The sequence below is a fragment of the Chrysoperla carnea genome, chromosome 3 (assembly GCF_905475395.1).
Source record: "Chrysoperla carnea chromosome 3, inChrCarn1.1, whole genome shotgun sequence".
NCBI lineage: Eukaryota > Metazoa > Arthropoda > Insecta > Neuroptera > Chrysopidae > Chrysoperla > Chrysoperla carnea.
Window position 1 is genome coordinate 52,688,987 of NC_058339.1, and position 16,365 is coordinate 52,705,351.

Consider the following 16,365-nt stretch of genomic DNA (forward strand, 5'->3'; position numbering starts at 1 on the left):
ACCATGTTACCAATATAGGATATAGCAAAAGAATCCACCATGATAATTCGGTCCTTGTATTTTTGAATTTTTGATTATTATTTTTGAAAAAAGATAAGATTAATGAAGAGGGCGGATGACGTAGTCCCGGCGAAATCAGTCATTGAGCATGCTTAATTTTCGCAAGGAATAATCCCGTTTAAAACAAGCTCCTAAACGTAAAAGTGCAGGTTGCCGGTGGGTAACCCGGTAGGATATTGTTTAAACTAATTTTTTTAAACAAATATTTTACATTGACCAAATCGAAAATTTTATCATATAAACGGGGACAAAATCAACAAAAAATGTTGTTAGACATTTTTATCTAAACACTTCAGTTTTCGAGTAAAACTTTCTTAAATTTGAAATAACGGGATTTTTACGATTTTCATCCCTCAAAAACTCAAGGTATAAATCAGATTTTTGTTATGTATAAAATTTTTATTTATAGTGTAAACCTTACACTACATCCCGCAATAATTTAGAAAAATTTAATAGAAAACCTGAAAAAATATGTTTACGCCAAAAGCCTGTGTAGATTTTGTGGAAGACTCGACTATAGGTAAATCGGATCAGAATGGAACCAAGAAAAACAAATGGTGATAAAAAACTTTTTTTCTATATTCTGTGACACTGAAGCATCTGAAATCATGCTTTTATGGTTGTTTTAAAATTATTAGTTTATTTATCACTTTGTATTTAGGAAAACAAAATTTAAAGTAATACAAAATAAATTTTACTTCTTAGTTGTCTAATTAAATTTTCGCGCCAAAGCCAAGATAAAGTAAAGCCAAAGAGATTATATATATGGAGGGAGCATTCGAAGTTTCGAAGAAAATTAGGAAGAGATACAAAGGAAGTTAGGGGGCGTCCATAAATTACGTGAGATGATTAAGGGGGGGAGGGGGTCGAGTCAAATATCATCTAATCTCACGTTGGGGAGAGGGGGGGTCTCGATAAATATCACGCAATTTTTTTTTCTGATTGAAACAAAAAAATATTATACTATTTTGTTGAATTTAATAAAAATTGTATGTACATGGCTAAATCAGAACGAAGTTGAAGGAGCGGATGATTTTACTGAAAATTATATGGACATGTTGGTTCCAATAGTCTCTCTTGAGACCGCGCATAATTCTCCATGGACTGAATTAGAGTAATTCTTTTTTTTTAATCACAGTAGACATAATTTAAGTATTCTATTCTTAACTTTTTATTACATTTATAACTCTCAGCAATATTGATTGGTAGTCTTAACTAGTCCTAAATAAAAGAACAAACCAAATTGTTTTTTTCTTTTTACAATAAACAATCTAATGCGTTTACGTAATAAACCCACATTCTGAAAAATCTCACGTGAGATTGGGGGACGGGGGAGGGGGTTGACTAAAACCTCACGACATCTCACCAAGGGGAGAGGGAGGGACAGAAAATTTAAAAAAACACCTCACGTAATTTATGGACGCCCCCTTACGGAAGAGTTATCTCTGTCATACTTTTCATTTTTGAGTTATCGTGTTGACAGGCGGACAACAGGAAATGGACTAATTAGGTGATTTTGTGAATACCTATACCAAAATTTTGTTCATAGCATCAATATTATTAAGCGTTACAAACTTGGGACTAAACTAAGTATATATTTCATATGATATAATATATTTCATATGGTATAATAAAATATAATGGATGCAGCAAGTTATGTAAAAACTTTTAAAATATTCCTATATCCATGGTATAAACAAATTGTCTAATATAAATGTTTAGCTGTATGACAATAGGAAAAGTCGTGCATTGTAAAACTATCTTTTCTCTACCCTCCATACTTCTATGAAAATAAAATCCTTTCATAAGTTTTTATCATAGATAAAATATAGTAAATTTAATTTTCTAAGGCTGTCGGTAATCGATTGCATATATGTATAAATATTATCGAAGATAATAAATGAGAACTCTAGGGTATTTCGAAATAAAAATTTTCGAAATACAAAAAATTGATCTAGGAAATTGGGGCAAAAATCGAAATTTATTGCATATATGAATTTTATTAATTTTATAAATATTTCATGAGAATTAGACATCCGGTTGATGATCATTTTTATTAATTTTTTAAATTTGTAGCTAAGGGTTTTTTATGGGCTTTTGAAATTAATGTTAGGGGAAAAAATTTCAGGTATTGGCGACACTGACGAGGATGCTTAAGATATTTTGAAACATTGAGGCGTACACGTCATATCCAGTGTAAATCTGTAAATGTGTGAGAAAAAGTATTTATAAACGAATATAACCAAAGTATAAATAATATGTCAAATAATCAATTTCACTACGATAATAATTCTGAATTAAATGTTTCCAAAGACATTAAAACTGAACCTTTGGATACAAAAATCATGATTAAAGAAGAAGTTATAGAAAATATAGAATTAGAAGACGAACATTTTCCTTCTGAAATATTAATTAAAGCTGAATTTTTGGAAGAATATGAAGAAAATAAATTTTTGGAACAAATATATTCTGAGCCCATTTCATTTACGTGTAGTAAGTGTGATAAAATGTTTTCTACAAAAATGTTGTTAGAAGCCCATAACCGTATTCATGATGAACCTCCTGAGCGTTTTCCATGCAATATTTGTAATGAAAAATTTTCTAACAAATATGCTTTATCTAAACATAAAGAAACTCATAATTTGAGAAAAGCTTTGACATGTCATGTTTGTGATCAACAATTTGCCAAAAGAGCCTCTTTAAAGCATCATAAACGAAGATTTCATCGACAAAAGAACTTATGTATCGTCTGTAATAAAACCTTTACACGGACCAGCGCTTTAATTATACATAAACGACTTCATAGTGGAGAAAAGCCATATTTATGTGAATTTTGTGATAAAACGTTTAACCGGTATGATAATTTAATTGTACACAGGCGAAATCATACTGGAGAACAACCATATTGCTGTAATTATTGTGGGAAAAAATTTACTAATAATGCTAATTTTAAAAAACATAAACGAATTCATACCGGGGACAAACCGTATTCTTGTGAGGTTTGTGGAAAAACATTTTCTCAAATAAGTAGCTTAAACGTACATAAACAAAAACATACCGAAAACCACTCATTTTCCTGTGAATATTGCGATAAAACATTTGCAGTGAAGAGTTTCTTAGTCGTACATACTCGAGTTCACACGGGCGAAAAACCATATAGATGTAATATTTGTTATAAATTATTTACTCAAAAAAGCAGTTTAAATGGACATATGCGAAGTCATACAGAAATTTCGGATACAAAAACAATTCAAGAAAATAAAGAAAATGAACGAGAGCCATTGCCAGAAAGTGAGGTAAATGAACTTTATACCGATAAAAGTATGCAATCAGAAGAAGAAGAAGAAAGTGAAGCAAATGAACTTGAAGATGAAAGTACACAATCAGAAGACGAACCACTTTCTAACTTAATAACTAAGAATGAATTATTGGAAGAAAGTGAGGAAAATGAACTTTATGAACAACCGCTTTCTGAGCGTTTGTCCGCACGTGAAAAAACTTTTTCTAACAAAAGTTTTTTATCTGAACATAACGAAACTCATAACTTGAGAAAAGCATTGACATGTCATGTTTGTGATCAACAATTTGCGAAAAGAATCGACTTAAAGAGGCATCAACGAAAAGTTCATGGCAAAAAGATCGTATGTATCGTCTGTAATAAAACCTTTACTCGGACGAGCGCTTTAATTATACATAAACGAATTCATAGTGGAGAAAAGCCATATTTATGTGAATTTTGTGATCAAAAATTTGTTCGGTATGATAATTTAATTGTACACAGGCGAAATCATACTGGAGAACAACCATATTGCTGTAATTATTGTGGGAAAAAATTTACTAATAATGCTAATTTTAAAAAACATAAACGAATTCATACCGGGGACAAACCGTATTCTTGTGAGGTTTGTGGAAAAACATTTTCTCAAATAAGTAGCTTAAACGTACATAAACAAAAACATACCGAAAACCACTCATTTTCCTGTGAATATTGCGATAAAACATTTGCAGTGCATAGTTTCTTAGTCGCACATACTCGAGTTCACACGGGAGAAAAACCATATAGATGTAATGTTTGTTATAAATTATTTACTCAAAAAAGCAGTTTAAATGGACATATGCGAGGTCATACAGAAATTTCGGATCCAATAACAATTCAAGAAAATAACAAAAATGAACGGGAGGTATTGCCAGAATCGTTAATTCAAAGTGAAAACATACAATCAGAAGACGAAACACTTTCTAACTTAACTAGGAGTGAATTACCGGAAGAAAGTGAGGACAATGAAATTTATGAACAAACGCTTTCTGAGCGTTTGGCTGCACGTAGTATTTGTAATAAAATTTTTTCTAACTAAAGTTCTTTATCTGAATATAACGAAACTCATATCTTAAAATAATATCATGTCGAATTTGTGATGAAAAATTTGCGAAAAGAATCGACTTAAAGAGCCTTCAACGAAAAGTTCATGGCAAAAAGATCGTATGTAATGTCTGTAATAAAACTTTTACCCGGGAAGCAGTTTGTTATACATAAACGAATTCATAGTGGGGAAAATATAATTTTTTTGTTCGGTTTGGCAATTTAATTGTACATAGGCTAAATCGTCTCCCAAAGTACGCTGATTCTGACATGCAGACGTAGAAAAACAGACAGAAACATTCTATTAAATCGTTAAAGTTATTGTTTTCGGAAATAGCTTTATCAGAAACTCGTCCACCTTACGGCTTGCTGACGAAAGTTATTAAACCAGCTCATTTCAAACTAGCCGGTGTATAATCGAATGCGAAAGCACATCTTGGAACTCATAAAAATATTTTGGTATATTTTGTTAGATTACGTTTATTGATTCTAGTAGAATATATATTTTTAATGCTGTTAGATTAAAAATAAAATTTTAAATTGCTCAGAAATGATGAGAAGAATGTAAAGTTCGTATTTTCAAAAGCATATTTAAAAAATCGAAAGAAAATTAAAAGAAAAAAGCTCAATAAAAGCATCACATTATCTTCGAGAAAAATTCTGGAGTAGAACGCTTTTCAAAACTACCTTTATTAAATGCAATTAAACTTTCCCAAATTTATTAAAATAATAAACTAGCAAACAATCTTGATTTCGTTTGCGTAAATTTCAAATATCCCTGTCGTATATTTTCTACTTCAACCTGGTAGAGAATGGTTTTAAAGAAAAACTGAAACTTTTCTTAATTAGAAGAAAATTGCTTCACAAAAATACCTGTGGGTACATGATATTTTTAATTTTAAAAAGAAAAAGCAAAAAACTGTAGTTAATACTATAGAAGTATAGACAATAAAAGAATAAACATTATTCTCCTTATTTATCATCCTTTAAAAAAAAAAGTACTGTTGGCCTGAAAAACTAACATCTTACAAATAAATTTATTTATTATATAAAAAGTACTCAAGAAAAGCAGAATTTTGAAATATCTTTGCATACACAATATTTCGTAAATGAATTTTTTCCAAAATATTTACTATACGCTTGTATAAGTTTAAAAGACTTTTCTACTCTATAATTTTTTTCGAAGATTACAATTTATAAAATAAAATGGTTAATGAACTATTATAACTTTCTTATTATTTTTTAACCATAAACTTATAGTTTTAAATATGTTATTAATAATATAAAATGAATGTTATTATATTTTAATTATTTCAATAAATCAATATTTTATTAACACTTGTTATTTTATTTTTTTAAACAAGTGAAAACAAACAATTGACTGAGTTAATTGTTAAAATACCATGCATAGACATGTCACACATACATAACTGATATTTCCATAATTACATACTATACAATTTATGCCTAATTTGCGCCCTTACAGGTAAATAGTCATATTTACAAAAAAATGTTTCAAACAAAAGTTATAATAGGTTGGCTGATAAGTCCCCGGTCTGACACATAAATGGCGTCGCTAGTATTAAATGCATATTATTTTTATATAGTACCAACCTTCAAATGATTCGTGTCAAAATTTGACGTCTGTAAGTCAATTAGTTTGTGAGATAGAGCGTCTTTTGTGAAGCAACTTTTGTTATTGTGAAAAAAATGGAAAAAAAGGAATTTCGTGTTTTGATAAAATACTGTTTTCTGAAGGGAAAAAATACAGTGGAAGCAAAAACTTGGCTTGATAATGAGTTTCCGGACTCTGTATTTTTTCCCTTCAGAAAACAGTATTTTATCAAAACACGAAATTCCATTTTTTTCACAATAACAAAAGTTGCTTCACAAAAGACGCTCTATCTCACAAACTAATTGACTTACAGACGTCAAATTTTGACACGAATCATTTGAAGGTTGGTACTATATAAAAATAATATGCATTTAATACTAGCGACGCCATTTATGTGTCAGACCGGGGACTTATCAGCCAACCTGTTAAGTAAGCCAAGTTTGTATATTTTTGCTTCACAGAGAAGATAGTTATTGTTTGTTTGCTTCAATTATAATTTTTTGTAATTCTGTATAAAAGTTTTAAAAAAAGGTTAGATATTGTTTTATTATTTGCAAGGAATATTTTAAAGTAGACATGTATCCATAGGTTCAAAATAAATACATGTTTGTAGTTTTTTATAAATTCAATTAAAAAAATGGTAAAAATTCGAAATAAGCTTTTTTAATTATAATCAAATAAGTCACTCAGATTTGTTCGCGTGTATATCTTTGATAGTGAATGACGAGATAGACATAGAAATGTATCTGGAGTTAAGTAAATAGTCTTGCATATTCACATATCTGGCCTGAAATGCTGACAATATTTATATGCTAGTTAGCATACTGGATTGATTTCAGGGTACACCTACATTGTAACAATGCTCCAATCCACATAATTATTAAAATAAGATAGTAAATTATACAATTAATTTATTAAAAAAAAAAAATTAGTTTATAATAAAATATTATTTTTGATTACAAAATTTTTGAAGATAATCACTAAATTTAAAAAAAAATCACGAAAATACAAAATCGTATTCAGCGCTTGCTGCATAATTATTATCCCCCATCATTAAATGAAATGTAATTAAATAAATTACATTTTTTTTTTGTAAAATACTAATTTTGTTTGGAATATTTATACCTAATATTAGTACTCTGCTTTTTTCACAATTTTTAAAATTAAAAGAGTGTAGGTTCCAAATTAGCTGTATTATTTATCCACCATGCCTTAAAATTTCACGAACACAGTGTAAGATCTGAGACATCATATTAGCATTTAAGAATATTCAGCTTGATCACAATCTTGTTTCTGATCGTTTAAGGTAAAAAAATACTGACGGAAAATATCAAAACCTTGATAGCATTACTTATCATTAAGTTTCCTTTTTCAACTCCAAAAATTTCGTAATTAAAAAAATTGTTATATATCTTAACATATCACTTGTTATTTTTGATTCAGTTTTCAGTTCTCGTTTTGTTCTGAAAATCGTCCTATATATTCTTCTGATTCTCGTATATATTCTTCTGAAGTTGGGCCGTACGCTAGGTATGATTCTACAATTTAAAAAAATTAGCTGTCTATATATATGTGCTTAAAATAGGACTACATAAAGAAATGCTGTATATACCTTTCATCAGTTTGGAAATATTATCAAGTAAAAAATCTTTATCTCTCCCTTCTGAAATCAACATCTCTCTAAGGATATTAACCATTGCTATTTGTGAATTTGCTTTTGCTCGTAAGTAATACGCAGCCACACTAAACATAAAAAAAATAATATTGTTGTGAAAAATTGTTTAAACTAGTAAAAAATAAAATGTAACGAGTAAAGTTGCATATGAATAAAATGTACTATATATGTACAATATATAGGGATAAAATATATCGAGTAAAGTTGGTAATTTGGAACCTTACTATCGTTATAGAACGCCACATAAGTCTTTGTAACATACTGCCATTTACATTCCTGCATTGAAAAATATAAGTTATCAAAGCAGACACAAAAATCTTGTCACATTCTCTCAAATCTTATCTACTCAACGTTAGTAGAATTCAGGGCTGTAGCTAGAGTTGAATTTGAATTAGTGCAGCATTGGTTATAGGTAGGGCGGAAGTAAAAAATTTAACATAATTGATCTGCCCTCGAAGTACAGACTTCTAAATCAATCACAATGTATATCACAGATCTTCTAGGTCGGTGATGTACATTCAAGAGCTATTCGTAGACAAATAATTTCTGTAACAGAACATGAGTATGGATCTAAGAACTATTAAATCCTCAATGATGAAGAACAAGCAAACAAGATGGTTGAACTTCCAGGTATGGATGTAGAGATCCACGCCTGAGTAAGTGAGGTAATAATTAATTGTTGGGTGGAGTGATACGAGTAAATAGATACGCCCAAGTGTCATTTAATCATATTGTTTCTGAAAACTTATTATAATAATTAACAATAATACAAATATTTAAAACACTCAATTTCAAGCTAAAGTGTATATTAGGGTTATAATTACATAGACCCTCCGCTTCATGTGAAATCGATTCAAAGCCCATCTATACACAGAACAAAAATTATTATAATACGAAATGAATGTCACAAACCGTGGTATGTTCGGAAAAGTTTAGATACCTATCGCTACAATTTTTGTTATCTCAAACTATGAACAAACAATTTAATTACAATAATTTATCTTAGTTTTGGTATTTTTAAGGTAGGGCAGGCATGGGCAAATGGGACTTACAGAATTCCCTCAAACTTCTGTAACTAAAATACGAGTAAGTTAGTGACAACCAAAAATAAGAGTAAGTCAGAGAGACAACATTTTTTTTCTAACTATTTCATTACTATTAGAGAAACTGAGATATTTAGAAGAGTCGTATACCCGTTTTGCTTTCTCCTCTATGAGCAATGCGAACTTGGATAAAGAGGCACACATAAAGTTATAACAATGGTGACTTAAATAACTCGCCCATGCCTGAGGTAGGGCATTGCCCCCAAAATGCTCCCCCTAGCCTCAACCGTCTGTTACGTTCTATCTCCGACACTTTAAATGACCGCCTTAATATATGGCGTCTGTTTATTTTATGTATAAAATATTAAGTAATTCCAAATTACGCTAGTTTTTATTTGTTTTTATTTGTTTTTTTTTGTTTGTTTTTTTTTTTTTTTTTTTTTTAAATAATTTTAAGTAAAACTTTACCTCATAGCTATTAAAAGTCCACCAATAATTCCAGGTTTCGTTAAGTATGTGAGAACCTGAATAAAAGTATTATCTTGTTGTAATTGAAATATACCTTGAAATATTTTTTGTACAAATCTATCGTAGTCTTGAAACGGTCCACAATTAGACGGTTTAATTCTGGAATATAAAAAATTTGTAAAGTTTTTATTTATTTATTAAGTTTAGAGTCACCCGATCCCTAAAAACAAGTTTTTTTACTCTTAAAATTTTTCGAATTAATCAACTTGTATGTAATTATAAATGGCTTTTATGGATCGAGGACCCTTAATGAATAATTTTTAAATAAAACAACTGAAATACACTTTTAATTCCGTTCGAATTATAAACAATTTGCTACTGAAGAGTTTATTGCAATCGAAACGCCGGTAACTAGTATATAGTATCATTAAAGTCACAAATTTTATTTTTACCAGATTTTTGAAATCTGGTCCTTGGTCCCGCAGAGTTTTTGAATTTATTAAAAATTCTCAAGTTAAGCGGTATGATATATTTTTTATTTAATATATTTCTAATAAATTTTATGAAAAGGTTTATTGCATAAACTTTTGAAAAATATTACGGAAATAAAATTATAATATCAGTTGATACTTTATAGATTTTCAAAATAAAAAACATACGTTGATAAAATATAAATATAGTTAATTATTACAACAAGCAGTGATGTAAAAGTCATTACTAAATATAAAGTTTTTGTTTGTGCAGCCCTCCATGTTTGCCGTGGTGGAATAGAAAAATATAAAACTGATGTACGTTGCATATAAAATTGTAAAAAAATTTTTAAAATAATGACTAGTGGTAATAATGGTGAGAAAAAAAACCCAACCCAAAATAATGTTTGTGAATAAATTAAATCCAAAGTGTTATGTGCAATATCAAACTCTGGTACTGGTATAAATCTTTGGGTTAATCTTCTGTAAAAAAAATAAATTAAATTAAATGATAAAAATTAAAACTTATTGTAACTTAATTGGGTTGATGGGTTGATCATTGAATTAGTGCATGAATTGTAAATATTCCCCGTTCTCCGTTATCGTTCACTAAAGCAGTCTTTTCATGGATTCGCCATTTTTATCTTATTTAAGACTTCTAATAATTTTTACCCTAATCAATCATCAATATTTTTCACATGTAGCTGGTCTCCAGTACATTTGTACATGTACTTTGAAAAAGGACAATCGCCGCTTCCATTATTTTTAACAATAGTATGGAATCAATATAAAAGAAATAAAATTAGGTATCTATTTCTCTATTTTTCAGACCCAAACACAACTTTTTTTAGTTACTGTATGATCAAGTCGCGTCGCGATGTTAAAAATTATGGGAAGGACACTCAAGAAAAGTTTCCATAAGCCCAATGTATGAATCTTAAGTATCAATATTCAGAAAAGATTAGCGGGTGCTGTCGTTTGCTTTTAACACCTTCACAGTTAACTTTTGTTATTTCGTTTCGGTATAGTACATTGTGTGTAAGTAAAAAAGGATGATGATACTAAAGTGTAAAATATTATCTTTACTGACAATCAGTGTAAGTAGTGTATATAAAAATAAGCTACACAAGAGAACATTTTTTTCTCTTTTATTATATTTTAAAAATAAAAGTTTTTTCTTTGCCATAATAAAAAGTCTCTGATTCATGAATCGGAAAAGGTTAAATAAAAAGATTTTTTCCTTCTAACATGTCTTTGACACTTACATAAATATCTGAAGAGCGAGTCATAGTCAATTTTAAGCAATAAACAGAGGACAATGACAACAGGACAAGAATAAATGGTAAAAATATATAAATTGTAGAGTCTTTAGTACTACAAAAACTTACGTGTATATTAAGTAATGACAAATACGACAAATAAATAAAACAACAAATGAAAATAAAAAATCCATAACAATTAGTCGATAAACTTCTTGTGCTAAATTAGTTTCCCAACACTATAAAAATAAACAATAAAAAGATAGCGAGCATGCTGTTAAAAAATTAAATCTGGAAGTACGCTTTACTAAGTGATCGCAGGCCATAGGAAAAACTAAGTTTCGGTAAGCAAAAAACCATTTTTTATAATTTTTTTAAATTGTTTATAAAACCCGATCAAATTTTCAATATGATAGCGATCAAGTAGTAAAATTCACTCGAAGTAAAATTCAATAAGTTTATAAATGTTCCTGATTGTAAAAAAATTTACCTCGACAAATTTTCGACTTAACCAAAACGTAACTAAAACAATCATAATTACACTTTCCAATACGAAAGTTCGCAACAAAGTTATATAGAGTGCAATTCGTGGTGACGAATAATCTTCATACCTGAAAATTTTTTTGCATTAGAATATCTATAACTTTCAAAGAATATTAAGTAGATAGTCGTAACACAATCGCATTCAGTCGAAAAAAGAATCGGAAATATAAAAAAGACCTTTTCCCAATTTTCAGATGATATTAAATGTAGCATGAAAAAAAGGAAAAGTCAATCCTGCCGAATCCATATGAAAAATGAGCCTCGGAAAAATTTCCTAAAAATTTGAAACAAAGACCTCATTGGTTACAAAACTCAATAGTTTTGCGTATACACAAACCTTACTACTACTAATTCACAAATATAATAATTTCGATGTATTCCTCAAGTTCGGTAGGGTTAAAAGTATCTCAAATTTTTCTTCTATAACTAATGTTTTCCATATTTTCTTCAGGGTCTTTAATGTTCATTGTACTTTAAATTAAAGAAGAAAATTGTTTTAAATACCTTACTATAAATGAAAATAATTTTGGATATATATTCATGATCGTTGTTATAGTAAATGCAACAAGTAATCCAAAACTTTGCCTAGGTGTAATTTTTCGATCATCGTTGGAATCAGATATGTTCGGATATTTGGTATTATAATAAAGTTTTAAGAGTTTCCATAATAAAATCATAGTCAATACTAATATAAACAGAACAATACCATGTACAGAGACTTTTGTCATAAATGACCAAAATCGACGTAGCCATGATATTTTTTGTTTTTGTTTACGTTCTTCATCTAAAAGCTCCTAAAAATATATCAATATTAAATGTTGCTAATCACATTTACCAAAATATTTATGATATACAATTATGTAGATGTTATATTTACATTATCTTTAATCGATCGGAGAAAACACTATTCTAATGGAATTTTGGGCGTTGTCGCAGAAAGTATGTTTCTAATCATCAAATGAACCCAATTTTTTTATTTTTAGCATTAAAATCATCATATATACTGAGATTTATTTAAATTAAAGGAAGATAAATTGGTATTGGTTTTCTTCAGGGTAAGTAATTGAAAAAATCACGAATAACTTTTTATTTTAGAATTTGATAAAATTCGGTTTGTAATTTAGACAATTTTAACACAAAAATCGGATTCATTCGATGATTGGAAACAAACTTTTTCAAAAATCATAATAAGTCAAGCATTTTCTCTAGTATCGCCCAGATTTATACATGAAACCGTATATTTTGGAGAGATTTTTTGAGGTGACTCAAGAACCAATCATCTAATAGTCAAATGAATTGAATTTTTGTTTATTGAGGCTTATTTACCCCATGTATTTATTCCATAAACACATGGAATTAATGATGTTAATAAAAAACATTGACTATGCATTTAAGGTAAAAAAAAATTTAAACATCCATTTTATTGTTGGATATATTCCCTGATAATTCCCACGTTTTTTAGTTCGTGTCTGCTCTGATATATTTATTGGTTGTATTTTGATTGACTTTGTTTTATGCGATTAAACAACTTTCAATCATACTTTCACACTCAATGTGATTCAGAAAAACCTCAATAAATCGAGCTCTGCAAATCAGCACCTATTCTGCTTAATAGACATAACCCTGAACACAATTTTGGTTTATTATGCAATGATTCTTTAATCACTAGCAGGTTCAATAACAATCTTTAAATCCTTGTTTCAACTAATGAGACTTAATAAGGTTTTACTGTACATGATTTTTACTCTCTTACACGTAGTTCATGGTAAATGATTTGTGAGTTTAAATTTGCAGCTTTTTCATCTGCTATATTAAAATCCCAGCTGCAAAATACTTTATTTGCATATACATTTTTTAATCCACCAGCAGTTTCGATAAAATTTTTACGGTAAGTTTTAGCCATCCTACAAAAAAAAAAAACATTTAAGTTTGTAATAATTTTGACTCTACGCACATTTCGATACGATGTTTCAAAAACATTTTATTTTATTGAAAAAGATACGTCGTCATAGGTCATATATATCCAATTATTGGAATTCCTTAAAAACAGACTTCGGATCAAATAACAATTGTTTTTTTGAAGGGATCCCAATAATGTGATTTTTACGGTGGACAGCTATCTTACGAGGGTTATCGTCTGTAAAGAATCATAAAAAGTTGGGTTTACTTACTGAATTGATAAACCAAAAAAACATATAATATATAAACACATCATTGTGAAAAAATATGCCAATGGCATATTATAATATGTATAGTCATCTAATGAAAACGAATGATTACCATAAACACCATAGTATAATATTGTTTCAGTTAAGTAACCCTAAAAATAAAGCTAATTAAATTCAGTTAGTTATATTGGATTTTAATACCAAGAAAGACTATGTGGCGATAGAAAATAGAACTATAGTTATGTAGCTCCATAGATACATAATATTTAACGGAAATGTTGTCTAAATCTTGTAAACCATACGCACATACCATACACATATTAAAGAGGTTAATGTAACAATTTTTACAACACAAATTTTGTTAAAGAATTATATAAAAGAATTAAAATAATTGTTTTTATATTAATTTGCGTCATTATGTCTGTTATAAAAGTAAATCGCGAGTTAATTTTGCATAAATTTCTAAATTGTAGCCAGGAAATAATAATTTCACACAAAACTATAAAATGTATATGAAAGCATTTAACCTAAGGTCAAAATGTAAATCGAAAACAAAAAATTATAAAACTGAAGTCCTAAATTTGTATAAAACAATTATATATAAAAAATTTACTTGTAGTTTATTTAAACTACAAAGTTTATCTAAAACAAGTGAACAAGAACAATTGACTGAGTTAATTGTTAAAATACCAGTATAGACCTTGTTGATTACGCATTCGTTTATTTTTTACGTCATGTAAGTAAAAAAAAGCAAACAAACATATAAATATAGGTATCTGTTTGTTATATAGGTATATACTATATAATGTTTCTAATCTAATTTGCGCCCTCATGGGTAAACAGTAATGTTTACGAATTACGAAATGTTACAAACAAAAGTTATGTATTTTTTTATAAGGAACATTTTTTACATTTATACTTTTTTTCTATCTCTTAAGGTTTACAAGATGGGTCCTATGAACCCAAGACCTTGATCTATGTTGCTCATTTACGAACTTGATCTCAATTTTTACGTCCTGAGCACGCTATGAAAATCAGCTTAATATCTCTTTTTGTTTTTGAGTTATAGTGTTCAGCGACGACGGACGAACGGACAGACAACCGAAAATGGACTAATTAGGTGATCAGATATACCAAAGATTTGTTCGTAGCATCAGTATTTTAAGGCGTTACAAACTTGGGACTAAACTTAATATACCTTGATATATATTACATATATACATGGTATAAAAGTATTAAAACTATAGCAATTATTAAAGACTCGGGTGCCAATATGGCAGACAGTACATTAAGATGTATAATGAAGTAGGCATTTTTGTCTTCTGTGAAGATACTATATTAGTTTCAGAGTCCAATAAAAAAATTTACTACGGCCATTCGAACCGTAGATTTAGATTTTTATCATTTCCCCTAAAAGAAATTAAAATTCCTCAACAAATTCCGATTTTAAATTTTTTCCCGGTCGCTCGTCACTCAGTTTTAAGGTCCTCTTAGTGTTTTGCATCTATTAAAATTTCCATACCTCTCCTGTGATCAAATCCATAAAATTGAAATTAATACTTCCATTCTTGTAAGAAAATTCAGTTTCATTTATCTGATACAATAATTGTGGCAATACCAGAAATGCTACCGAAATAAGTAACAAAAATAAATTCATTGTAAACATAGATCGTAAAAATTGAAAATATGTAACTACACCGGATCCACAATGACCTTCAACTCTTTTTAATGTACCATGCCATAATTTGAGTCCATCACTTAAACTGCGAACAGCTTCCTCACACTGAAAATAATATATATTTGAATATAAGAAGTTTGAATATAAAAGAGGTTCTTTATCGTTACCTTTGATAAAGACATTCCAATACGGTATTTAAATAACTTCCATGAAGTTATAGGTCTAGAATTTACTTTTTTGGATGATTTATCTAGTCTCTGTTTTACAGCGCGTTTTATTGATAAACAATGTGTCATTTCACGTAAAAATTCACTGCAATTATTTCAAATAAGTTAAATTTATCCTAAAAAAAAACTATTTGTAGAATGCGTACATGCGATGTTGTTTAGCTAAAGGATTATCCTGCATAAAATTTTCATCCTCTTCCATTTGTTTAGCAATTTGTGCAGCATGTTGTTCCAAAAGTGGTGTAGATGCATCTGTATCATCATCGTATTCTAAAGAATTCATATTTCTGCATCTTCTTAATCGGAGTGTCATTACCAGATGTGCAGCGGCTCTAAATGGCCCCACTGTTTAAAAAAAATTAAGCAGGATGTAATGAAAATGAAATAGAAATTCATTGTTTTTTGTTATGACCGGGAATTATGTTAAAAATAAGCTAAATTTGTTACTTACCTATGTTGTTTCTCGATGGTAATTCATTAATAGTTTTATTTCGATGGAATGTTTGAATTTTTGATTCCAGGTTTTGATTTCCATCACCAATACTATTCGAATCCGCCGAGGTTGTGCTAATGCTTTCAATTAATTCGTTTAACATTTTCTTAGCATTCAAGAGTCAACACATAAACAGTTACTTTTCATTAAATTATGCATTTATTGAATTGTGTCATGCCTTCTTATCGACGATGACGAAAATTGATACTTGGTAGGAAATTGATAAGATAAATTAAAATGATAATCATATCAAATTTTTTAAACGCATTTTGAAACAATGCCGTCTCTAATTTTAAAAGTGTCAAG

The 16,365-nt window shown here is 28.9% G+C and overlaps 2 protein-coding genes across 2 annotated transcripts; one reads left to right on the plus strand and one right to left on the minus strand.

The window, feature by feature from the left end:
* The first annotated feature begins 3,272 nt into the window (after positions 1-3,272).
* On the plus strand, positions 3,273-4,837 carry LOC123296104 (zinc finger and BTB domain-containing protein 41-like). The gene is made up of 3 exons (XM_044877565.1): positions 3,273-3,537; positions 4,069-4,392; positions 4,758-4,837. The coding sequence occupies exons 1-3, from the start codon at positions 3,273-3,275 to the stop codon at positions 4,835-4,837; spliced, it is 669 nt and encodes a 222-aa protein (XP_044733500.1).
* A 2,238-nt stretch (positions 4,838-7,075) lies between these two features.
* On the minus strand, positions 7,076-16,365 carry LOC123295189 (transmembrane channel-like protein 5). The gene is made up of 13 exons (XM_044876437.1): positions 16,018-16,365; positions 15,713-15,911; positions 15,507-15,651; positions 15,184-15,444; positions 13,665-13,813; positions 13,247-13,397; positions 11,998-12,287; positions 11,441-11,561; positions 11,080-11,189; positions 9,881-10,174; positions 9,222-9,380; positions 7,648-7,778; positions 7,076-7,573 (listed from the first exon to the last, which is right to left on the minus strand). The coding sequence occupies exons 1-13, from the start codon at positions 16,160-16,162 to the stop codon at positions 7,482-7,484; spliced, it is 2,247 nt and encodes a 748-aa protein (XP_044732372.1). The 5' UTR covers positions 16,163-16,365; the 3' UTR covers positions 7,076-7,481.